The 26,196-nt window shown below is 43.9% G+C and overlaps 3 protein-coding genes across 5 annotated transcripts in view; all 3 read left to right on the top strand.

Moving 5' to 3' along the window:
• ELOVL5 (ELOVL fatty acid elongase 5) overlaps window positions 1–2,649 on the top strand; it is a 36,469-nt gene extending 33,820 nt beyond the window's left edge. For all 3 annotated transcript variants that reach the window (XM_072332001.1, XM_072332004.1, XM_072332002.1), the window contains exon 8: window positions 795–2,649. In XM_072332001.1, the coding sequence (XP_072188102.1) occupies window positions 795–926 (132 nt within the window). In that variant the 3' untranslated portion in view covers window positions 927–2,649. The remainder of the gene's footprint in view (window positions 1–794) is intronic.
• The window catches only part of LOC140249535 (glutathione S-transferase 3), a 147,067-nt gene that overhangs the window by 65,822 nt on the left and 55,049 nt on the right, over window positions 1–26,196 (top strand). The gene's annotated exons all lie outside the window — the stretch shown is intronic.
• On the top strand, window positions 15,918–26,186 carry GCM1 (glial cells missing transcription factor 1). The gene is made up of 6 exons (XM_072333147.1): window positions 15,918–15,936; window positions 19,935–20,124; window positions 21,434–21,686; window positions 22,472–22,584; window positions 23,559–23,687; window positions 25,614–26,186. Exons 2-6 carry the CDS (start codon window positions 20,023–20,025, stop codon window positions 26,136–26,138), a joined length of 1,122 nt encoding a protein of 373 aa, XP_072189248.1. The 5' UTR covers window positions 15,918–15,936; window positions 19,935–20,022; the 3' UTR covers window positions 26,139–26,186.

Here is a 26,196-nt window from a genome sequence, read left to right as displayed (position 1 = left end):
AAATGTCTCTTTAAAGAGCTGAACATTTTCAGGTCTGGTGAGAGTGACCGTGGCAGGAAGGAACGTAGTAGGCGTCACCTTTCTGATCTTTTGGTATTTCTTAAAATCACTTCCTGCATATGAACCTGCTAATTAAAGATGATCGTATGTTCCAAATGTGACTCTACTTCCTTCATCAGCATTACTCATATTTTAACTTTCCTTCACGTGCACACTTTGGAAATGCGTTCTCATCAGGCAGTTGAACCCCTTTGACAAAGATTAAGTCACGTGTGTTTTTTGACTGTCGGTAATTTTTGTGCCCCGAGTCTCCTGCAAGCTGTTAGTTTTCACTTCTTTCTTGCTTTGCAAATGCACTGCAGCAAATTTGTTTCATATTTCTGTCTCTGAAGCTGCCCTTGCTGTTCTTGTTTACCCAGTTCTCGTTCTGGCACTGCTGGAGACAGTCACCTGCAGTGCATCAAACCTCCCTCCTCCCTTGTCATTTTGAATATATTCTTGTGCCATAGTCTGCTCATAAAATTGCTTTCCTGCTTCTAATTTACTGCTAACATTGTACTACCAATGCTACAGCAATCCCTGTTCTTTGCCACTGAGTTAATTCTGTTCTTGTGATGAATGAAACATGGAATAGAGCCTCATACACAAAAAATGTTAGCTTGTTAGACTCTGCCGCCAGCGCAAGGCCATTGGAAATGAAGGATGCAATTTTACTTCTGTGCTTCTTGAATTGCTGTGAGAAAATTGTCTGAAATCTCTTTAAGCAAAACCATGTGTCTTTCCGTATATTCTAGACTTACAACAAGAAGGCATCCTCGAGGAGGAAAGAGTATCAGAATGGCTCTACAGCCACTGTGAACGGGTACACAAACAGCTTTTCTTCCCTCGAGAACAATGTGAAACAAAGAAAACAAAGGAAGGATTGAAGACCAAACTGAAAAACCATTTTGATAACCCCAACAACAAAATCATCTGATTGTAAAAGCACAATAAGAGTTGTGCACTAATACTCTAATGGCTACTGTAACTATTCCTGCCTAGAATAGTGTGACTTATGTAGGACTTAACCAGTGCAAACACCCTAGAAACTGTATACAGAACATACAAGTAGGTTGAAGTTTAAAAGTAATTCTGGGCTGTCACTGACCCCGCTATAGACTGTGGAAGGGAGTATTATTGTAGTATACGACACTGCTGTTGCCTTACTAGTCAATACGATAGGTGCTGAATTATGATTCACAATTTGAAAACACTGTAATCTAAACTCCATTTTTTTTACTGTAGATCATGCATGTGATTGTAGAGGTGATTTGTACGATGCTGGTTTCAGTAGTTAAACACACATGCCTTAAATTCAAAAGCAGGGCCCAAAGCTTACGGCTGGTTTAAAAATTGGGGTATGTTTCAGCTTTTTGGTTGACTGACTTTTTATTAAAAAGTCACGTAGAAGAATCCATGATCATTTTACTGGTCTGTAGGCGATACACGGTGTTCAGTATCTCTTACGGGAGACAGTGAAATCAGAAATGGTGCGTTTAGTTTTGTATATTTGGCTTTAACTGACTAAACAGTCACAAACCAGATGGGAAAGTTATTTTACCTTTTTAATAGATCTTATTTTTTTATTTGAAGTACGTCACTGCTGTAAGATTAATTGGCGCTTACTCAGTCCAGTAAGGCTTAAATACTTGTCTCTAAGGTTTAGGGTATATACAGGGTGGACCCATCTTTTACTTTCCCTTTTCTTGTTTCTGGGAATTCTTAAATGCTTAATGAAGAGTGGTTTTTAATATGGAAACTGGCAGAATTTCGAGTGTTGTTCCCATAGCCATATCCACACTTTAAGAGCTACTGTTTAAATCTGTAACATATCCAGAAGTGTATTTAAAAACGAAGACAGAAGGACACTTTTCTGATGGAATCGTCTGTACTGAAGTTGGTATCCGTGTTGGTCTTCATGTAGCCTACGTTCATCTTTAAAACGTGCCTGACAAACGTCTTTTCCCAAACAAGCAAAATTAAATGGTCTAAGTCGTACGTAATGTTTTATTGTTACTGAAATGTGCTGGAGATGTCTGCTTCTGTAGCGTCAGTTGTGTTTGTCACCAGTAAAGTCTTGGCTTGTTATCCGAGGATTTGTTTAGAGAGCTTCTAAAGTTGCTCCTGTAAAATGTTGCCTTGCACATAGGAGGAGCCAGCTGCAATGCTGAGATCTGTTGCTGGGACGTTACTCTGGTATCTGCCGTGGTGGAGCCTGGCTTATGAATGTCACATTCATTAAGCTCTGAGAAATGGAATTGTGCAAGATGTTCAGTTGGTTATTGCTCAAGTTTAGCTATTTTTGATATTTATATAAATGCCAGTTTTAACTTGTTTAATTTTTTCTTTTTTTTAAATTAAACCTTTTAAAAATTTTTTTGCACATCTCTTAGGGAATTAATAAGTTTTTCCTGCTAGCCTTGTGGGTTTTCATTCCTTGTTTTGAAGGAGACAGTGTCTGTCATGTTTACATTATCGAAGCTCGTGTGTGTGTCTTCATTTCTAGGTACTGGTTTGCAGAGTCTTTACATAGCTCAGTACAGCAGCTATACTGTTCCAAATAGGCTGTCTAAATGTGCTAGAAATAAACTCTTGGCTCATCTGAGTATACCTACGTTGTTAATGTTTGACATGGTTTAATCATTAAAACACTTTTGATGATCTCTGCCTGAATTCTATAGTGGGTTTGTACAGATGTAATATATTACTGATTCCTGCGTAACGCCAAGAAGAAGTTGTCTTGACCAAAGGGCAGATGCGGATATTTGGAGAAATTTAGCATGCCAGAGATTTGGTATCAAATTCCACACAGAAACCTTTGGCCGAACACGAACCCATTGCCTGGCTGCAGAAATGATTATCTGAGCAATGGATTAAACCTCCCAGTGGGATTAGTGAAAGCGGAGCACCCCAAGCGTCTATAGAATGGGATGATACCTCTCTCCAGAGTGTGAGAAGAGCACTTTTACCATTTCTTTATAGCTCCCGTTGCCCTTTGATTGATCACTTCTGAGCCCTGTGTGGTTTAAGCAGCAGGCTCAGACAGCTCGATGATGGACTTACTGAAAACAGAACTACTTAAAATACAGCTGTCTTCAGGTTTGCTGGCTCTTAGTACGAGAAACCTCAAGCAAGGAAATGGGTTTTGCGTTCTGTGTGAAAGGCTCAGAGGTTTCGTGTCATTCTGGTCTATTCTGATCTCTTCTGGCAGGGAGCTCCAAATGACCGCTAAGCGGTTTCTTTCTCCTGTATGTGCAGATTCGGCTGCGAAAATAAGTGTTCATCTGAACGGGGCTCAGAAGGCTTACCAAGGGCAACGCAGTGCTGTGGATGCTGAGCCAAATCTGCCGGTTGTTCCTTAAAGGCTGTAACATCAATTCAGCCTTGCCCAGGGTGCTCCAGCCCTAACCTGGCCAAAGAAGATGTACAGCATCAATAGCCTTCAGACCTGCAGGTCAGAAGGCTGGCTCCCAGGCACTCCTCCACAGTCTCAGCAGCAACTGCCAAGTGGATGAGAGCTGTAAGGGTTTGGATGTCACTACACCATAACCAGCAGCCAACCTGATGGGCTGATCCTGGGCCTCTGTACCTTATTCTGCTTCCAATTCACTACCCAGCCTGTGGCAAATACCAGCCTTTGGGTTGCCTCAACTGGCTGCTTGCTGTTCTGTTCATAGAGACAACTGTGACTGGGGGCTTGGGATCCTCAGGGCCCTCTGAACAGACCTTTGGTGTTGTAAAAGCTGGGGGGCTGAAAAAAGACCAGCTGCTGCCACAGGCCTGGAAGGGTTTCATGTGAAGCAGGCCACGGAGAAAAAAAACAGTTTCAGTGCCTGTTTGCAAAGATTGAATGACCAACCTGCAAACTGTTCCACTAAGATCTCACTTAGTAAGTAAGCTGAACAGGTCACTTCTTTTGTTTGAGCCCTGCAGGTTTTTGTGGTGGAGAGGGAGGGAGGCAAATGCTTCTGTTCAACTCGAAGAGGCCACGAAAACATGGCTGCCCAGCACAGCTGTTCTTAGAGCAGATCTGATGTGAGCACCCCCAGCACTGTGTTGCTGTGGCACGAGGCACCTCAGGCTGTGGGCACATTGGTATTGGGTTGGGGGGCTTGCAGAGGGTAATGCAAAAGCAGAGAACAACGCTGAAGGAAGTTTTCTGCATTGTTTATTTCATCCGACTGATCAGGTATTGAACAGGTGCTGGAGCTTCTTATAGGCCTTCTACAACCAAAATGAGGGCAAAGAGACCCCCTAAAGCCCTAAACCTGGTGGAGTTTTCCAGGGGTTGCCTCTACATTTGATGTTTGATTGCTGTGTTGAGGCACAAGTTGATAAAAATGTGTGTTGTGTGACTGGAATAAATAGTTAAAGGGTATGCATTATTGAAAAAAACAAACATGTAGAAGCAAGCTGGATGCTGAAGGGAAATGTGAATAAATCATAGGCAAAATTGCTTTGACAGTGTGGGTTCTGCTGGGAACCTGCTAGAAAACAGTGCAGGAGGTGATTCAATTACGGAGATCTCTCTCTTGCTGGGAAAGTGCTGCTGAGAATTGTGCTGGTACATGAGATTAACTTCACACCGTCATTGTCACCCTCTTGCCAAGAACTGCTGAACCAGCAAAGGTGTTTATTTGCAGCTATCAAGACCTTGCAAGAACTGGCTTTGAAAGAAATGAACTTGGGCCCAATTTCAAAGTTTCAAACCGTTAAAGTAGAAGGACGTACAAAATAAAGTCTGAATATTCCTTGATTTCAGTAGAACAAATGTGGATGAGCAGGAGAAGCTGAGCGCCCAGGGACTACAAAGACTTGTAGCCCATTAATAGTGCTTTCAGTAATGGCTGTAAAAAGTAGGAATATTGGCAGATGACAATGCTAGGAAACTGCATCATTGCCAAGCAAGGGGGATTGCATTCCCTACAGCAACAACCAGATGTCCCAGTCCTGGGTGGCTGCAGTGAGAGATGGGATTAGTGTGTGAAGTCATTCCCTTAGAGAACAGCACCAGAATTCCAATTTTAGTTGGAAATAACTGAAGAGGAGAGAAAGATATTTTGTAATCATCTGATCATAACGTACCAGGGATGGCAAGAAGTTGGCGTGGGTTTTGTCTTTGTTTCTCGCCATTCAATCCTTACCTCAACCCTCAAACTTATCACCTTATCTTGTCCCCATGCCTTGTGGAGCAGGAGGAGTGAGAGAGTGGAATTCCAAAGGGGACCAATTGCGGTGATGCAGACAGAGCAGAGAGGGAAAACACGCTGCCTGGAGTGAAGCAGCCACATTCTTTGACCTTGTTTCTTCCAAGTCCAGCCCATGGCAAGGCAACACCTTTTCCAGGAACCTGCCCTGTAGCTTTTGGAAAGATTTTAAAGGTGAAAGATGAACCTCCTGCCTGCTGAGGAAAGGTGCCACAGTGGCACCGTGTGTGGTGGAAGCCATGAGCAGACAGGTCCTAACTTTCCTGGTGGGAAGAATTGCTTCACAGCAAGAGGCAGAAGGGAGCCCTGTTGTTTTACAAACAGGGATGGGGCAGCTGTGCAAGAACAGGAAAGGAGGATCATTTTGCATTGCATTCACATAAAAATGCAGTCCCCTATGAGTTGGCTCTGTCTTTGTTTTCGCTTCTCCTGAGCTGGTGTGAAGGGGAATGCATAAATATTGTGGCACGATTTCACTGTTTCTGCCACATTCACAGCCTTCCCTCTAGGATTAGCCAGCACAGATTGGTAATCAACACTGTGTGGTGATAAATTACCTGATGGAAGTATATAAAGAGAAAGCGAGAGACATATGTTCTGTGCGTAGTGAAGTACTGCAGCATTTGTCTGGCTGCCTGGCCACATGGTGTCACATCCCATTGAGCAAGCAGGAAACCTGCCTTCGTGAGCTACTCAACCTGCCACTAGAAGCCTATGTTTACTAAATGCTAAGAGTGCCATTTTACCAGCTGCTGTAGGAAAGCGGCATCTCAAATCATACCACAAAAATAGGAGCCTCTGGGGGAAAAAAAGGCAGTCTGTAGCCTGCATACTTATTTAAATACATTACTTCCATTAAAGTCAATGGGACCTCGATGCCTCAGGGCCTTTCTAGGGCTAAGTTCCTCATATGCTTCTGTGCCTTTGGAAAGGATTCCCTCTTTGAAACATCTTCTGTTCATTTCCCAGTTTGTTTTGCTTCCCACAGCACACGGGGAAGTGCTGGGAGCTGCTCAGGGTGCACTGAGCTGCTGCAGCCTCTCTGATGCAAATCAACTTTTGCTCACTGGAATAGTGATGAGTTTGCAGAAAAGACCAGGAAATACCTCCTGTGCATACAGATGGCGTCACTATTATCGGCTGTTATCAGCTTTGTTTCCTTTTTAATTTGTTGGTTTTTTTTTTTAAGATCTCTGAAAGTTGTTGTGAAAAACATCCCCCGAGCTGAGAAGTCCTCGTAGCATCTCACTCTGGTTTCTGCACTGAGTACAACTCCCCAGATGTTGGGGAAATGTGCTGGCTATGCCCACTGCTAGAAATCATAGAATGATAGAATGGCTCGGCTTGGAGGAGACCTTAAAGATAACCAGTTCCAACCCCCTGCCATGGGCAGAGCTGCCCCCCACCAGATCAGGTTGCCCAGGGCCAATCCAACCCGTCCCAGAGCACCTCCTGGGTCTCTTCCAATGTATGCCATCCCAAACCAACCAAACAAGCAGAACCCCATAAACCGATCACAGCAACCCAAAATCTCCACCCTTTACCACCCTTCTGTGAGGAAGTCTTTTTCCCTACTGCCTGCTTCAGCGTGTTCTTGTGAGCCCCAATATAAAGGGCGAGCATCACAGTGGGGGAGCGCATCTTGCTATTGCAGGATGCCCTCTACTGGCGGCACAAGGGAGGTGGTGGGGCAGCAAACGGTGCCTTCTTTGGATCCCCTACAAAAGGGAACTGAGCAGGAGGGCAATTCTGGGGTGAAAAGAGCACCTGTTCTGTGCTTGGAACACCCACGGCAGGTCCTAGCAGAATAACAGTACAGTTACAGATACGCAGAGTGTTGCAGAGTTATAGTTTGCAAAGCGGAGATGAGTGAAATAATGTCCTTTATTTCACTGCTGCAAAGCCTTTACAATGAAGAGTAAGTGTGAGAAGAAGGGTCGTAAAGGAAGAGAAGAACAAAAGGAAGAGTGTCCTGTATTATGGATTAGGTGCCGCATCTGGCCCCAGTTACACCAGTCAGCTTGGGAGCTGCCATTCGGGGGGAATGTAGGAGCTGTTTGGGTAAAAATGATTGGAGTACAGATCTGTGTGTTCTGGTACTCGGGACTACTCAGAGCATTGTCCAGGTGGAGGTGGATGAGTACGTCCAGGTGGGGGAGAAGGAAAGAAATCATTGAACTCAGCTTAAATCTCAAATCAGTCTAAAGGTCTGCTGTGATTATTACTGTAATACAGCATCAGCTGCTCAGCACATACGAATGGCTGTAATTGCTTAATAGCATTTGGTATTGATTGTGCTCTATACCAGACAAAGATGAGTGAGCACAGCCCACAGTGTGAGCCTTGGGGAGCACCAACAGTGTGAGAAACAGATCAAAAGAAGTCCTGCATCACTTCATGGGCACGTACATGGGTCAGGACAGCAGCTGGTCACACTGCAGCCCAGAAGAAGCAGAGTGCAGTACTTATTTCCCTGTCCCATGCCAACGTTTCCATGACCCCAGTACACGGGACATGGTTAGGGTGGTGGGGATGTGTTGATGCCTGGACTAGATGATCTCTTTTCCTACTGTAATGATTCTGTGAAAAAACAGAGGCGTGAATCATAACCCAGTGCTCCCTCTGAGATGAGTGTCACGTCTCTTGACAGCCACACGAACCTGGCAAGCATTTCAGACAGAGCCATTGGGATCACTGGGGCCTGCAGAAGCTGCTTTCTCCTGGCACCGGCTCTGTCCCCATGTCACACTGCTTCTCTTTTTTAATACTTTTTGTAAGTTTCACCTCCAAGTTTGCGGAGACTTTTCCATGCCTACCAGTGGATTCTTGCTTTCAAGTAAAGAACTTTGCTGGCTGTTGAGATGCTGGCTCCTCCCGGGGAAAGGTTATACGTTAATCATTCATGGCACAGCACAGAGACACCGGGTCATAAGGAGACTGAACACATTCTAAAAATAATGTCATCCAGGTAGGAAATGAAGCGGTCTGCAAGATGCTAACTTAGAGGTCTTGACTCTTTTGTCCTTTGAAACTGAAGATCCCAGATCAAATCCTACTTTAGCAGTGTAAGAATGGAAGAACTGAAGGCAGCATCCCCTGATTAAATTCTGAGGGAGAGAGGTTGAGTAACAAGATCCTTAACAAGAGTTGGGGGCAGCCATTCCCACTGGCTCCCCTTCACCTTTGGGCAGCTCGGGGTATTCTGTCATGGTTTGTCTGTACTTAGCATAGTTAAAGTCTTTAAATGTCCTAACATTGTGAGGGCGCCTATAGGCAAAGTGTCTGTGCTTCCAGGTCCTTGGCCTACCACGAGGAGCACCAAGGTTGCCAGGGAGGTGCAGTGCTCAGGGAGTGCCTTGCTGCTGTCCTCAGGAGGAAGAGCCAGGTTCTGCTTGGGGGGCACGGTAAGAAGACAAGGGGAAAAAGGAAAGGACAAAGGTGCAGGTTGCAGCAAGGGAAACTCAGATAAATTCTTCACAGTGAGTGGTTGAGGAGTGTCACGGGGTGGCCACAGAGGCCACGGGATCTCCATCCTTGGAGACATTCAAAGCTCAGCCGGCCAGGCCCTGGGCAGCCTGCTGCAATGTCAGTTAGTTAGCCTTGCTTTGAGTGGGGATGGTATCCAGAGGGCTCCTCCAAGGCAAGTTATTCTCATTGTGGCAGTGCAGAGAATGAGAAGAGACCTTGTTTATGAAGGAAACAGCTGAAGTAGTTTCTCTCCTCCAGGCAAGTGGAGGGAAGTACTCAGGACTTTGCCCAAGTTGTGTCTGCACAGGAGTTGCTGCAGTTGGAAGCCAGAGGCAAGTCAGTAGCATATGAGCTTTGCATCTGTGAACTCTGAGTGACAGAAGTAAATGTCACCTGAAAGTAAATGGTTCAAAACCTGAACTTTTTAAAAACACGTGTGCAATAATAGGATAAGTAGCACAACCTTGTCCTCCCAGCTACCTCCGTGTTTGCAATGAGGTGCAAAGGATGGCACCAAAATGTTTCTGCTTCTGTTTCCTCTGTTGTTAATACCTCCTAGGCTGTCCTGCGAGGCATTCCTCCTCCTCCTGAGCTAGATATTCTTTTCCCGAATGCTTCATCTGAGTACAGTCCATGAGAGCTACGTTACAATTTCAAACTATCTGGACCTTAGCTGGATTTTTACCACCCAAAGCAAGTATTCCTTGCTTTCAGTGGCATCCACACTGAAATTTTGCCACTGGGTGCAGCAAACCTTTCACCTTTGCTCCGGAGCCTGGGAAAGGTGCAAGCAGGAACATGGGATGTTCATCTCCCCTGCTTTGCACTCATCTGTTTGCAATTTTTCTCTGAAATTTCTTTATGTCTTTTCTTTGTATCTGGCTCCACCACTCAAACTGCCACATTTAACTGCACAGTCACCACTAAATTAACGCTGTTTTCTTCTGTCTTTGTGAGGAGTAACTGAGTAAATGAAGCTCAGCTTCTTGGACGAACTGTCCCACCTTCATTTGGAGATCTGGAGGAACATTTAGGTTGGATGTTCCATGGCTGGTAATACTTCTTGTCGGAGATATTTACACTTACTTCCCAAATCCTTTGCTATTTGTCCTATCCCTGTTCAGATACCTTAACATTTTAGCAGAAAGTCGGGCTGTACTTGCTCTGTTTATTCCTTTATGAGCTCCTTCCTTCCTTATTCTGCTTCCTACAAATAAGGACAAACTTCCCCGTCAGAAGCCACTTTGCCTCCCAAGAAACCGATTAAAGCTCACCTGTGCCATAACGCATAGAAGTGTTAATAGCCCAGTTTGTAATTACTGCATATGAATTACCCTGTTGATAATGGAGTGTTGTTTAGTTGCATCTCTGTCCAGCAGGGAGCTGAGCTTTAAGGAAGCACAAGCAACAGAGGTGAACTAACAATCAAAGTTGGAGGAGGAATGTCTTGTGGACTTGAAGCTAAGGAGAGAAGTGTCACCGAGGGCTTGCAGGCAGAGCATTAAGGATTTATTTCACAAGGGGAATTGCCTGCTGTCTCCATCTAAGGGAAATGAGGGCAGTTATCAAAGATGCGTTGGGCCCCTTCCTCCACGTGGTTGGTCGGATCGCAGCTCTGCCTTGTGGTGGAGTCTTGGCTGATGGGACTTTTCTTCTGTTACTGATTACACGGTGTGCCAAACCATGTGTGTCAGCTGTGCTCAAACCAGAAAGCCTTTCTGTGTCCTTGCTGCCAGAGTGGCTGCCTCTAAGCTTTAAGTCGTGCAGAAGGCAGCTTTGTTCCTGCTCCGGGACACCTTGTCCTCCTACTCTGCCAGGGACCTGCCAGAGCATTGCTGGCTGGTTCTGGTAATTGCCTACAAGTTGCAAAGCCAGCGATTGCTGCCAGCAGGGAATCTAAACCACAGCTGGAAGGGTTTTGCTTTATTTTCTTTTGGTCTCCTCTTTTTCCATCCATGGACTGTGAAAAATACACAGATCTGTATCGGTTCAGTGCTCTAAGGAAAGCAACGGGACACAAAGGAAGACCAAAGCCAACAGAGCGTGGTGGGCAGGCTGGGTGTGGTGCATCCTCACCCATGAAAACAGGGATTAACGTGACTCACAGCTGTATCAGTGCAGGGAGAGCCTTTCCAGCATTTCCAGCTAGCGAGGTCATCTATTGCAGTGAAATGACTCAGTGACCGTAAGAGGCGGTCAGAGGCTCTCTCTGGAGTCCGCTGCAGGGGCAGAGCAATGTAATAGATGGGAAAATGCACTGAGCACATCTCCTCTGGGGTTTGTTACTGATCTCAGCTGCACAACTCTGTTCAGCTCTCTGAAATATTTGACAGCTTCTTGAGAGCTTCAAATAATCTTATGGACGGCGCTCAGTTGCCACTGAAGAGCACAGAGCACACCTCAGCTGCACAATGCTTACATTGTGCTGTAAGTTTGGACAGCTTTCACAACGGAGGGGTCCATCTCTTGTTTGGTTAGGGTCAGCACAGAGCACTTTCCCTTAGGAGAAAACATCCTCCCTAAGGCAAAATTATTGGCCCTTGGAGCAAAAACTGCATTCAGCTTGGGGCAGAAGGAAGTAATTCCACTAAGCAGTGGGTTGAAGTGATTTTCAAAGCCTGCTACTCCTGGCTTTTGGGATTCTGGCTCATTTTTTAAATGTCATGTTGTCCTAAATATGAAGACACGTCACACAAAGGGAAGGCAGAAATACTTGGAGCAAGGAGATTGTGTCTGCTCCTTGGGAAAGCAGGACCACTTTGTAAACTTCCCTCTCAAATCTGACTCCAGTTCCCATCCGATTCAAACAGGAGTGTGCCCCTTGCAGAGCTCCATTGCAATGACATCTCCTGGATGTGAAGTTCTGCAAGTGCAAATGGAACGCAGAGGGTCTCTTGTGTCCTTCCATCACGCCTTTATGGTGATTTCTCAAGATCCTGAATATCTGGTCATGTCTTCTCTTTCCTGCAGCCTATGCAGACCTCCAGTATGCACAGAAATGAGGAACCAGTATCAAGGAAGGAAGGGAAGCAAGAAAACTAAACCCAGAAGCTGCCTGCCCTGCCACTTTACCCAATGGTAGTCACTTGGCATGTTTAGCAAAGAAAGGCTCCTAAGGAGGTTGGAAGTCAATTTAGATTATGACCTCATTATATGTATTGCCAAAAACAGCAGCAGGAAATGAAGAAGCCCAATGTGTAAGTGACCATTGTGCATCATGGAACAACACGTTTCTCTTCTTGTCTTTTTCTCCTTGTCGCTCAGCATGGTACAGTAGGTATGATCTTAGCCATAGATGTTTATCCCCAAAGTATCGATCCACTTCACTGCTTTACTTAAGAAGGGGTTTGTTTTGAATGAGATGACTGATTCACCTTTTCTTTTCCTTCTGAATATTTCAACGAGTGTGAGTGAAAGGAAACGCTTCCAGAAAATGAGTAACCACCTAAACTTTGGATTCCAACTACTTCTGTGTTTCTGCTTTTTTCACTATTAAATGACTAATAAATGTTGTAGTGGTTGCTATGTCTACGGTCAAATAGTCCATTTGCACAAATCCTTTACACACAAATAACTGAGTTTCATGGCTCAGAAAATAAAGCTGCAGTGAGCCCAGCTGTCTCTTGACATCAGCAGTCTGCCCCTCTGCGATGACTGCTTGTTAAAGGCCTGATGGGCAACTGCAACCTGTGCTGTCTGCGTGTCTCTGGCGGACAGCTGCAGGAGCAGCTCTTACTCTCCGTGGGCTGTTGCTCCATTTCTTGATGTTGTGGTTCTCTATTTTTCCATACAGAAACTTTTAGAGACTCTTCTCTAATGGGCACAGCGATAGCAGGATTACAGTACATAATCTCCAGAGTTTACAAGAGTGTCTCTTGCTCATACCTATTTAAAATTAAGACATTTAATATGTTCTGCTTTTAACCTGAGATCAGCAAAATGAAGCGGGCAAGGAGCAGCTAAGGGTGGAAGCCATCGCTTGTACAGCCAGATGGACAACGCACAGCCAGTCCTTACAGGAGGGACACAGGGCTAAGCTGCTCGGGGGAGGTAGCAGGAGTGTGTGTTAGTTTCTAAAGGTATCAAACCTGCTGCCAGTTAGATGCATTAGGACATCACTTCTGGAGATGCAATTTCTCATACAGAGATCGATTTGCCTCCTTCGTCAAGGTGAACTGGAGTCACGCACATTAAATAGATGGGAACATCCTGACTTTCTCACTTTGCAACGTCTTCTTTTCAGCAGACTGTAAGTTCCTCAGGGAAGGGAGTGTTCAAAGCAATGTTTCATTCTATCAGTAGTAGTGAAAAAGGCATTTTTGCCAAAGGAACTAGCTAAATGCAGCTAGGGAGGAGAAAAGGGTTATAAAGAAAGCTAGAAGAAAGCAGCAGAAAAGTAATTTTGGCTTCTGGTCTCGTGTGAACTGAATGGTAGCACCGGTACTTTGCTTCCTTCAGCTTGGGAGATGTAAATATAAACACAGAGCCTGGCCAAACATGACCTGTGGGGCTCCCCGCATGAGTTTTCCATTACAGTTAGTTAGAAAGGTGGCTGAGCTGAAGCATGGGTCTTCAGAGGAATCACAAACCTTGTGAAGAAAGGCTTCAGAAGAATAAGGATTCATCGGACAGTTACACTGCCAGTTGCAAGAAAAGTGGAGATGGTCCCATCTCATTAGTTAGTAGGAAAATGAAAGCATTTTAGGGGGAGAGCTGAGGTTTCCCTCACACGAATGTCTGGGGTTGTCCCAGCCCAGCTGCAGGATTGATGTCTGCCTCTCCCCAGTCATCAGGACTCTCCTGCAGCCACCACAGCCTTTCAGAGATGGCCTTGCAGCAATGTCAGCCAGCTCCCTCAGTCCTTGGCTGCATCCCATCCAGTCTCCAGACGTGTAGGTGTCCATTTTGCTTAAACTGTCCTCAATTCTACTTCCAAAGCAAGCAAAGAGAACAAAATGTCCATCATCACTGAGCATTTTGTCAGCATTAGACCTTACCAGTAGGCACCGCAGCTGATCCATCCATCTATATGTATGTATGGTTTTTGCATCAAGCCCTTTCTTCCTTGCTATATTGCTGTGTCCTATTCAGCTTTGCACTGCCTTTCATACCAGGACCTGAATTTCTGGTATTAGCAATAATGGACCTCACTTTATTAGAAACAACAGGTCACATTTTCACTGAAGAATGCCTATCCATGAAATATGTTTCTTGACTCTCCTGACATACCTGTGTGGGAGGCACAATAGGAGGAAGCCAAAGTGTGCACAGCATCTAGGGCGGTAGGAGGCTGTCTACAATAGGAATCCCTCAGGAACTGCTAGTGCTGAATTCTTTGTTCAAGGCAAGGCGAGATTTGGCCAAAGAAAGCATGGGTTGAGCATACCTTTTTTCTTGGTCTCTGTTTTTCCATTCCAGTATCACCAGCAGATTCCCCATATCTGTGGGACAAGGACTGCACAGCACCACCCTCATGCACTGCAGCTATTAAGGCAGTTACAAATCCAGGGGCTTTAATTCACCAATAGCCTGTGCAGAAAAAACATTTGCAGCTGCTCTTTGTGAAGGACAAATGGCTAAGTGAAAAAACAGAGAAAATGAGAAACAGGCTTTCCCTTCTGTGCTGAGAACAAGGTGTAAGAAAAGCCAGTGATTCTTATTAAACTCCCACTGCAGTTTGTGCAGCAGCATGACAACAAATACATCGGCCATCACTGGAGTGTCATCAGATTACCAGAAAATTGCTGCACTCTGCTATTAGATGTGTCGGAAACTGTGCTGTATTTAGTCTCAAACACAGGGTAATGGCCCGTTCCAAGCAGATTCAGAACAACCTGCAATACTGTGTGGCTTGTGTGGATGGGCTTCTGCAGCAAGGTTGGTCAGACATCCATCAAACTGAGTGGAAAGGCGGAGGGATGCTCTCCTTGTCACAGTGTGGTGCAAGATACCACTACATCCAGCACAGCTAACCAACAATGGCAGAGCACCTTGTACAACTTCCAGTACCCAACCAACTATATTTTATAGAGATATACCCAGATTTCAGTGAAATTTATTCAGGTTGCTTGAGGGCTTCACAACATAATCTTTATTCTGCAAATAGAACTGAGTTAGTTGAGTCTAAATAGGGAGGGTCAAAAGTGAAGAGTTTATCAGGTATTCAGGACTACTAGTCTTCCTGCCTTCACTGAGCTTTGCTGGGGCTGTCATGAAGGCCAAGGGGAAAATGCTTGAATAAAATATATTGGAACAGCTTCAGATGGATTAGATGAAGCCATGAGGCACATGGAGGGAGCTGAGGGATTTCAAGGGATGAAAGAGGGAGCTTCTCCAAAGGCTTCATCATACTGCTGAACTTGAGCTCGCAGCTAAGAAGCCCATCTCCCAAGAGCTACAGGGATAGGATGTGGGTCAAATAGATAGCCAAGTGTAATCTGGCATTTCCAAAGCTGAAAAAGACCTGATCTTTTATCAGTGTTCTAATTCCCACCAATCTCTTACATACTGAAATGAGCTAAACCGAAAGAGAAGCTCTGCTGTCTCAGGGGCAACACAAGCTAAGTCCTGTAGCGAAGCAATCAACTAAAAGGAAACTATTTCTCCCACAAGGTGTTACTCCAGTTGCTCAGGCTGTGGAAAGGTTCCACTCATTTTTGAATAAACAACAAAGCAAATTAGTCAAAGGTTTAGAATTTCTGCACAAAAACATGAATCCATACCAAGATGTAGTCTGTAGAAACTGGAACAGTGTGTACATACTGGATGATCATATCGGCAACAGCGGCTGATGCGAAGTTTGGGTGTGAGTAACTAATAGGAATTTATTTTGTAATTATCTGTAGGTGAGGCTGGGTTCATCAGGGATGATACTCCATCTGACACCGGAGAAGTAAAGGAAGAGCTGTCAGAGATGATATTAGAAATGACTCAGCTCCTACAAGGAACAGGGAAGAGAATTTAATCATTCTGACATACCAGATTTCTCTCCTGACGTACGTGGACACGTGTAGCAGAAATGCTAAGTCATGACCCAAACCAGTGATTGAGCACCTGGTGAGAAGGCAGGGCCAGCCCAGGGGAGCTCAGGTGCATGCAATGCAACTGAGTGACCAAGAAGGGTGGAGCCAGGATCCACCTCTTCCCTAACTTCATTTTAGAGCTGGCAGTGGAGGCAAAGTTTTCTTGCTGGATATCCCTGCCTGTCTGAGGCCTTCCAAAGGTAAGCAGTTGTCTTTTTTCCCCCCCTTGTTTCTGCATCTATGACTGCTGTATTTGGGTTTGCTCTCTTTTCTGCAGCCTAGGACTTTGCCACTCAGCTATTATTGCTGTACGTTCCATTAAATTGTAGTGTTACTGCATGAAAGACAACTCATTTAGTAATCATATGCTCTTCATATCAAGAAAAAGGAAAAATATGAAATTGAGAGGAAGGAAATAGGACCACGTTCAATATGTAAGCATCAATCCATAAGATGATTTGCTTGCAAGTAACATTCACTCTGTGAAGAACAAAGGAATTAAATGTGTTTGCACCAGATGCAAACACAAGAGGAGAAACTGAATGTAAATTCAAGACATGATATGTACGAAGGCACTATGCTGAGAAGATTAGCAAAGTAATCACAATATCCAGACAACAAATCCACTTTTTTGATTACATGAAAATGTCTCCACAATATATAATGTCTTGCACCTATACAATGTATAGGTGTAAGACCCCCAGAAAACATTTCTACTACAGCTTTGGGTAGTTTGCAGAAACAGCTTATGTCAATGAGAATAGGGGAATTTGTGATCATAAAGAACAAGAGGAAAATTAGTAAAACTAATTTATAGAACTATCAAGCTACACAAGCAGAACAATAAAAGATTCAGAACCGATTCCCTAAAGTATCCCAATATTAATGCAGATATACTACCGTATTTTTTGTGCATCTGTGAAATAGCTTTCCCTTCTGAAGTAAATCAGATGTCCAGGCACATTGCCTGCTTTTCAGACTTTCTAATGTGATAAGAGGAACAGATTAAGGTGATCAATAAAGCTAATAAGAAAGCTGGCCTTCACTGTCAAAGCACTAGGGCTCGAAGCTTTAATAAAGAATTACCAGGACATGAAGCGAAGCATCTAGACTCAAACACCCCGAAGAGATCCCTAAGAAGAGCTCAGTCTCCAAATATTCTTCTTACATTATTCATGACATTCTTTAAGTACTAATTCATTCAAGAACAGAGGCAGCAACATGTTGGGTCCACCTGGGATGAAACTCATCTCCACGAAATAAGAAGCATCCCCAGCACATTTTGCATGGGCCATGACTGTTTTCTGTCTACCTGTAGAAAGTTTATGCTCCATGTCTGGGAATTTAATCAAATTGCTGCATCCCGCTGCCACAGTTGATCAAATGAGAATGATGTATCTGCGGATAAATTTGGTATTTTAAAGTCTACTGAACATTGCTGGAAGAAAAACAAAGTCAAACTAATTTTCCTGTCAATTTAAAGAACTATTCCACAAGGAGTATCTGTAGCATTTTAGTACTGTGCTGTCAGCTCCTTTCACTGCACTCAGCAGCGATGAAAGGAGGATCAAGGGAGGACAAGAGGGCAATGAGGGCCAACACCTGCATTGGCTGCAAGGTACACGGGATGTCTTGGGTTGGTAGGGATCATCTGGCTAGAACAGATCCTACAAGTGCAGCAAGGAGAACCTTTCAGTGTCAAGGCTGAAGGTAGGACACAAATGTAGGCTTTGAAGAGAGTGAGACGTACCACTGTCAGGACAGGTAACTCAGATATGGAATGGACTGCTGTCTGCACCTAAGATCAAGGAAAGGTTGTCATTGTTGACAGATGGCTCCAGAGAGGGGAACTTTAATGGTGGCAGTGACAGAAACACTTCTCTGTGTGGCAGCAGAACAGTGCAAGCAAGAAGCCAGGCCTGGTGACTGCCCTGCAGCAGCCTCCATCCAAGCACTCCAGCTCTCACCTTCCATCAGCATTTGGCACCAAGCAACAGACAGCAGCAGCCCACATGGGGGTGGCTGCTTGCTGGGCACTGCTCCATGAGGCTGCAAAAAACTGCTCACAGCTCCAGACCAAGATCTGTTTTCACAGATGACGGCTGAAGAACTCATGCAATTCATCTGTGGTTGTGGTTTGAAAGACCACCCTTTCAAAGGAGAACTTGCAGCTTACATTGAATTACAATTAATTCAGGCTGTTGGATACTATGACATTTGGTAGTGCACGTAATCTCTTTTATAAATACATAAATCTGCTCCTTACAGTGGCCAATACCAAGTGCTTCCAAGGAGAACACAAAAAAATCTTAATCCTTGTTAGTGAAGAATGATCATAAGCTGTAAAAAAATGGGATATCTCTTTCTAAATGCTACCATATTTCAGATGTTACGGAGGTAGAAGTAATAAAGAGCAGATCTTTTGTTGTCTGTTACTGCTTTCCTATCTTTTTTTTCCAGTCTTATCTGTTCGATCTTCATGACGTACTGCAGCAATACCAGCAGTGCTTATAACACAAGGATCCAAAGTGGGAAAGGGAGAGGAAATAGCTGTCACCAGACCGACTGATATTCATTATACAGCAAATGACAAACATTTCCTTGCTTCCCTTTAGAAGCTGTCAATTTTTATTCTGTGCCCTCTGGGTTCTTGGGCAGTTATGACAAGAAGCAGCCTCTGCTTCCTCTGCACCCTTCTGGATTTCAGGATTTATAGGGCTTATAGGGATGTTGCTTATTTGTCCAGCTTTTGTGGATTTTGCATGCCTTGAGCCCTTTCTGGAGTATAGTAAGGAAATGCTGTAAGTAATGCTGTTCTACAACTGGCAGTATCACAGTGCTGTGTGTAGTCCTTCTGATCAAGCTTTCTGCACTCTAACAGCCTGGCTGCTTTCTGCCTGATGCTTTGCATTTGTAGAACTGCCTATATAGATCCCTCACTCACTTCCACGAGTTAATGTAGACCTCTGTGAAATAAGTACTGTATGCATTACCCTTCTAAACACAAAGGGGGAAGGGAAGGAGAAAAACCAAGAAGACGACTAATTCAGAACTCATATTTTATCAAGCTGAGACATCTCCGTAATAATTTAAGCTGCACAAACAGTAATGAAAAAAGTCATATGTTGCATCATCCTGTAATTACTACTTGCACTTGTGCTACTCCTTCAGCCTTTGCCAGCAGTAGCTCGATACGTATGACTCATTGTCAGTTTGGGATTTTTGGCTTAATATCATGAAGCCAACATTGTCTTTCATTCAACTTTAAGATAATATTTAATTATGGCTTTATCTTTATCAATATAATGTAAAAAGAAGAGTTATTCTGTTCTAATAAGGTGGAAATCAGAAGTCAATTTCTAAGGCATCTCATTTTGAAAAGTTCTTTTAAAAGCAATGAGACTGCCATTTTGGATTAGGTAACATTTCATGTTTTGGAGCACACGGTAGTCAAGAGTTGTTTATTTAATACACTCATCCTGGTTTTCCAGTGCAGCTTATATTTTGTTTGTCCTGACTCTAACTCCATCTCTGCAGTAGTGTGGTATGGAAATAGGCGAGGACCTGATGTTTCTTACAGCCATTTGTATTCTGAGACAGCAATACCCCCCTCTTCTACTAACATCTCATTTGATCCTGTGCTGCCCTCTCTGAATCAGCTTCAGCTCAAAGCCCTGCATGCAATGGCGCTGAACATGCAGGTAGCCCAGCCTCCTTCTCCACACTTCCCTTGTGCAGTTGATAAGCTCTCAGAGGCCAACAGTTTCTGAAATGGTTGAGAGTCCTCTCAGTTGGAGTGATGCTGCAGTGCACTCTTGCTTCTCACCCTTGTCAGATGTTGTATGTAAAACACCTAATGAATAAGCAGTGACTCAAAGAGCCCAGTGAAGCTGATTAGTTTGGCTCTGAAAATACTGAGAGCCAGAGTGTCTCTCTGGGAGTGGGATCTCATGTACAAGGAGACTGTCAGCAGTTACATGATTGGGTGGGAGAGAAAACCTAGTAAAACAACACAGATAAAAGCATGATTTGCTTGCTGTTCACCATGCCTTTGTAACATCATGGTCTATCTCTAAGCTATACTTTCTACTGCGCTGCTGGCTTGCAAAACTTTTAATGGAACAAGTTTTTCTGGCAGAAGAACACTGATTTTTATCTTTAATGAGCAGCCTCTCTATCATTTTGCTTCGGGAAACAGCTTCCTGGTTGTAAACTGCTTGAGAGTGCTGACAACTTCAAAAGCAGCCAGTAGAGATTTCTTGCAAAGTTCAGGAAGGATCTCAAAAATGCTGAAGGCTGCAGACGATGTTGCTATGAAGCAGGAGGACTCTGCGTCCCAACATGCTGAAATGGCAAGTTGGGATATCAATGACATCAAACTTCCCCAGGTATGTGTCTGCATCTTAGAAATTTACCCAATTCTGATTACTCTTCTCCACTTCAAAACCCTTTTTCATCTATGTCTCACTGCGTTTATGTTCTTTGTCATCCTGAGCAATAGGACACTGTCTTGCTTGAAGAGGTAGAGAATGTCCAGTAAAATGGTTTTTCCCTCCTTCCACCCTTTTCTGGTCCCCTTATCTAAAAATCTTATCTGCGTCCTCCATGGAAAACCCATGGCACCCCACACCCCAAAATCATCTTCCTGTCTCTTACCTCAGTATGCATGTGCCAGATTCCTCCTGCCAGCCTCCTTTGCCATCTAGCTCTGTCCATCACCTTCCAACCCAGCCTTCTTACCTGATCCCAGTCTCTTCCCTGCTATGTCACTGCTGCTTGCCCAAAGTCTCCATGTCCCAGGCCACCTCCTTCTCAAGGTCACCTTCACCTGCATTCAGCCTGAAGGCTTCCCCCATAGCTCCCTCTGTGCTCTCCAATGAGGGAGCTCAGCAGCTTTTATCTTCACAGCTCATATCCTTAGTGCTGTAATGGCTCTCAGTGGCTGGGAACAGCAGTTTTAAGCAAAGTCCTGTTCAGTTCTTATGCCTTTGTTATGATCAATCTTTACCCTCCCAAACCATCAGAGGGTATGTTTCATGTTTTACAGCTCACTACAGTTTACTATGTTGACTGTAGCAATAAAGGAGTTATGTAATTAGCTCTTTGTCTTATTTTAATTCCCACAGAGGTGTTTTGTTCTTTTACTGTTCCTTACAGTCTTGTCCTTGGGTTTGTTTGTTTTTGTTTTTTCTGCTCATTCCCCAGTGTTGAAAATTAAACCTGTCTTTTGGTTTTGGACTTCAAAAAAATCACTGTGGAAGACTTCCATGGCACTTTTAGGCCAAAAATCCAGAATGAAAGAGCTGCAGATGTGCAAATAGCCTCAGCTTGGTTCAGTATTTGCCCTTTTAATAGTGAACGGAGATAAACCAAGCCTGTGTAATGCTGCTTTCATGACCTGAAGGGCAAAGCAGAACAGCATGTGTTGTTTCCTGTCAGGTACCCCATCTTCATGCCCTGGAGCAGATCTCCACGTGGCAGAACCCACAGGCCAAGCCTGCTGACCTGGATCTCAGGGGCTAGTGAGGAGCTTCATTTTTTCTGCCTTCCTTGTTCCATGTTCTCTGGCAGCTGAGCTGCCAAGCAGCATTGCTGCTGCTGTGCCGGAGTGACACAGACTCAGGAAAACCCAGCAGAAGGCCAAGCTGGGCTCCTACATGAGCCCTCCCCATGTCTCTTTTGTTGTCTCCTTTTCAGGATGTGAGACAGACGGACTGGTTTCAGGAATGGCCAGATTCCTACGTAAAACATATTTACAGCTCAGAGGATAAAAACGCTCAGAGGCATCACAGTAGCTGGGCAATGAGAAACACCAACAACCACAACTCTCGTATCTTAAAGAAGTCCTGCCTTGGTGTTGTGGTCTGCGGCAACGACTGTTCTACCTTGGATGGCAGGAAGATCTACCTGAGGCCAGCCATATGTGACAAAGCTAGGCAGAAACAACAGCGTGAGTATGGGGATGGCTGCTTGTTATGTGGCAGCTAATAAGTGAACACCATGTCAGCCAAATCAATTTAGAGGATACTCTTTGGATTACCAGCCATTCTTGTATTCAAATGCAACTCTTAGAATACTGCGCTTTACATTTCTTAATATTAGAGGTGTTGTTTATTTGCTTGTTTCCTTTTGGACTCAATAATCCTTATGGGCTCTTTCCAACTAGTAAGAGTAACTTGGAGAAGTCTTGCAGGAAAGACAGTACTCATTAACTACAATGGTTGGCAAATAGGCCTCATGGCCATGTTGCCAGAGAAAGGATGGTACAGAGAAAATGAGCTGGACATACATCCTTCATTTAGGTATTCTAAGCTCTTTTGTATTCCTCAATAGAGCTACTGAACATTTAGCTAAAGAAAGGTTTTGCTCGAGCACTTGTTGAGGTCAGAATGATGTCCCATAGAAAAATCCAACAAGAACATACCTGACATTCCAGGTACTTTCAAGAACTGAAAGAAAACATTAAGACCTTTGAAGGTGAAAGTTCCTAGTTGACCATACTAAAGGTGGAAATAGCTTTTGCTAGTTATATTTAATAATGAAACAGAATAAATGTAACCATTTATTTGCTTATGCTTGAAATTATTATTATTATTATTTGCATAGTTTATTCTCAGTGCAGTTCCTAAGCCCTGAACTAGAAGTGGCAGTCCATCCCCAAGTGAACCATTGTACCGGATGGGATTCACCTGCCTGGAGTTACACAGGGATTACTTCCCCCTGTCTTTTCTCCAGGGAAGTGCTGTCCAAACTGCAATGGGCCCCTGCGGCTCCTTTCCTGCCGAGGCCATGGGGGTTACCCAGTCACCAACTTCTGGAGGCATGAAGGACAGTTCATATTTTTTCAGGTTGGTATAAAATTACCTTTATTACATTATGCAGGTTAATGTTAAAGATTTTTTATTTATTTATTATTATTATTGAAGTATTGATTGAGGAGATTTTCTCGTTCCAACAAATAAGGGTCATGGTATATGTCAACAATGCAGTTGTAAGGTCAAAACCTTTCATAATGAGTGTGCAAGTTCCCAAGCTACCTGATCTAACTGAGCGCATCCCTGCTGGAGCAGGAGGGTGAGCCAGACCCCCAGTGGTCCTTCCCAGTTTAAATTACTCTATGCTTCTATAGTTTCAGAACACTTTTTTTGTTTAGGCTCCCACAAGAACCTGTTGTTTTTGAAGTATTTTTCTCATATAAAGGAAACAAATAATTATCAAAGAATCAGAAATGCCACTTTATTATCAGCCTTGCCAGGGACCCTTTATGTAGACATGACGCTATCCCAAGGGATACATGTATGGAAGACACCATCTATGCATTATACTCAGCCTATACCTGGAAAACAATGCATCCAGTGTTTAAATAATTGGAACTACTTTTGAAAGCTGTAGTCCTAGTTTAGTACCATAAACATTGCATTGCCCTCTAGTCTTCAGAGTCTTCATAGTTCTCTTTCATTTACATGTAGGTTAAATAATATTAATTCTCTATGGGAGCTAATAGAAATTAATGTCCTGCTAAACACATCTAAGTAGAATGATTAACAGCTGCAGGGACAATACAGCTAGCTGACCTTGTGGCTTTAATTGGGTCTCCAGTGTGGAGAGTCTCTTCTGCGTATCAGTGTGTTGTACTACTTTATGACTTAAGGGAATTTCTGCCCTATCAGACTTCATCAGTGATCTGCTTGTTACTTGAGTTCAAATTAAATAAGTCTACACACCATTAAACCAGGCCGTGGTTTTGGCCTGTGCAAAAAGATCCTACTCCCTTAAGATTAATAACAAGACTGTTTCTAAATATTGCAATTCCTTTCTCAAGTCCAAAGGGGCTCATGACCATCCACGTCCAGAAACAAAGCTAGAAGCAGAAGCAAGGAGATCCATTCAAAAGGCACACACAGCTTTTTCTCCACCTTCTCCAATGCTAATAGGACTCCAAGAGGTCAAGGTAACTTTTATTATCAACAAACAAAATTGCAGGGCAAGGGATCCCTGGTACAAGAGACCTTGTCTTTGGGTGGGAGTGGGTTTTGTGTCTCTACATTTCATTTCCCCATGGTCAGGTACAAAAGGAGCAGGGCTGCCCTGAGCACCTTGCTCAGCACAGCACTGAGTCCATTGCTGGCATTCCCCAGTCAGAGCCTCTTTGGGCTGGAGGCAGGGCTGGAAGGCATCACTTCATTCTTGGCATGGTTTTTTGTCCATATAACTCATGCTTTCAAATAGTCCTTGGCCATTGTATTTATTGGTATATATGTAACCTTTTCCTTCTTCATAAATGCACAAGTTACCTTTAGAAAGTTTTCCTACAAATGTTAAGTGCAGCTCCAGAAATTAAATGACTTATAAACAAATCTGGGAATAAAGTAGTTGGGCATTTGGTCAATTCTGCATTGATGCTGCAGGAGAATATTAGAAGGTCTTAAGTGGATTTAACTTTTAATATGAGAAAATTTATCAAATGAGCACAAAAACTGGAACATCTTTTTGATAATAACTGAGCTCATGAGGAATATTTGTGTATGTGTGTGCGTACAGAATATACTATTTAACTTTTGAATACCATAAATACTGTGTAGTATTACCTACATTATACCTCTGTTAAATATTGAGTGTGGTATCTGAATAAAACAAAATTGTCATTAATGGGGCAGATCTGCCCAAGCAGCTGGAAGGGGAAGCTCTCATGAAAGCTACAGAGATCCTGCAGACCCCTGTGTGCCTGATGGAGTCAGAAGGTAGAGCAGCTCGGCTGCATTTAGTGGCTTACCTTGCAAAGGCTGTGTTGCACTCACCTGTACACCACTCATCTTCACATGCAGTTTGTCTTTTGAAGTGCTGGAGGTGTCATACCCTTCCCAGCACCATGTTAAGGGCAGTGCTCATGCTCCTTCATCAAGAGAAAAAAAAAAAGATAACTGGATCAGATGTGGAAGGACTCCTTAAATTACACCATTTGTAACACAGCAGTTTCAGGAACTGGTTTTCACATGCAGTTGGTATTGCTGAACCTGAGAGAAGTCTCCATAGATTTGCCTGTAGTGTTGTGACAAGAAATGAGGAAGGATAGCCATAGAAAAATATATGGGCCCAAAATAGAGCAAGTGATATGTAGGATGTTTTCTCTATGGCATCACCTGACTTTTAGCTGAAGATGTGCCGGTCCTAAATTAGATCACTGGAATTTCTTCTCTTGGTAAGGAGAGAGCAGTTGAAAGGAGCTTTCCTACCCTGGCAGTTAACAAGTCAGAAAATCACTATAATTAAATGGACGCAAAGACAGTAATATAAAGAGCAGAGACCTGCAAGTACTAATCAGAAATGATAGCACAGAATGAGTATTCTGACAGGAATTAAGTCGTGTAAAATTATAATCCAATAATTAAGGTATTTAAAGAAATTGCAAAATATCCAGGGGAAAAAAAAAATGACTCAGAAGAATAATTTCAGTGTGCTGCTCCCTTCTCCAACAAGAGGAGTTTATGGCCAAATAGAATTTAAAGATAATAAAAAATAGTCAGTTAAGAATATTTCAAAAGAACCATTTAAAAAGAGAATATTTTGTATTTTTTCCAAACTCCATAGAAATAAATTCTGTGGAGTCAAATGTATTTCAATGGTTTCGTGGGATCTAGTGATTCTTTTGGTTTAAAACAGAATTCAACTGAAAACCAGTGAGCCAAGCACAAAGCTCAGAGCCCCTGATAGGCTTGTCCCCAAAGCCCCTGGCTCTGCTCTAAAAGGAGGTGCTCCTGCTGTGCTTGCTTTATTCCCTGCAGATTCATGTCTTGCCTTTTTGTATGCACACGTTGCTTTTTGGTTCATGTTGCTAGTCTGGACCGCGTTGCACTAAATCTCACCTTGCTTTCCCAAGTCTTTGACAGGTGAGGTACCCACCCAGAAGGTTTTGCCTTTGCTCCTATCCCAGCCGGACCCATGTATGCTACCTGCCAGTTTCAGGGGATGTTTAAGCACAAGCTCCCTGCAGCAGACACCAGGACACTGCATGGAACAGACACCATATCCAGGGGCAGCCGGGGAACATGTGGAAGGCCAGGTGCACCCTGCTCACGGTGGCTCGAGCACACGGGCCTGGAGCAGCCCCCTGCACATCCCTGGTGTGCTGCCGGTTACAAAGGGAGGCCACCATCCCCTCAGGCCCAGTGCTGGCCCTCTTGGGGAGGAATCCTGTGAGGGAAAAGCCCCTCTGGCCTGCAGCCTCCCTCCTCCATCCTACCCTCTGCCTCAGCATGGGCCTGGCCTGCGGGGCTCACACCAGCACCACCAGCAGCTCCCAGTGCTCTTCAAGGAGAGTCATGGTGACATGGAAGAAGGAAGGCGCTGCACGAACCCCAGCTACTGCAACAACTTGTTTTGTAACCTGTACCCATTACGGTGATCAGGTTAATGTTTTCTCTCTATATGAACGTCTGGCAGCGGGCAGCATCTTTGCTTCT

Source organism: Excalfactoria chinensis, chromosome 3 (genome assembly GCF_039878825.1).
Source record: "Excalfactoria chinensis isolate bCotChi1 chromosome 3, bCotChi1.hap2, whole genome shotgun sequence".
NCBI lineage: Eukaryota > Metazoa > Chordata > Aves > Galliformes > Phasianidae > Excalfactoria > Excalfactoria chinensis.
Note: the sequence above shows the minus strand (reverse complement) of the source record. Positions and strands in the feature narration are given on the sequence as shown.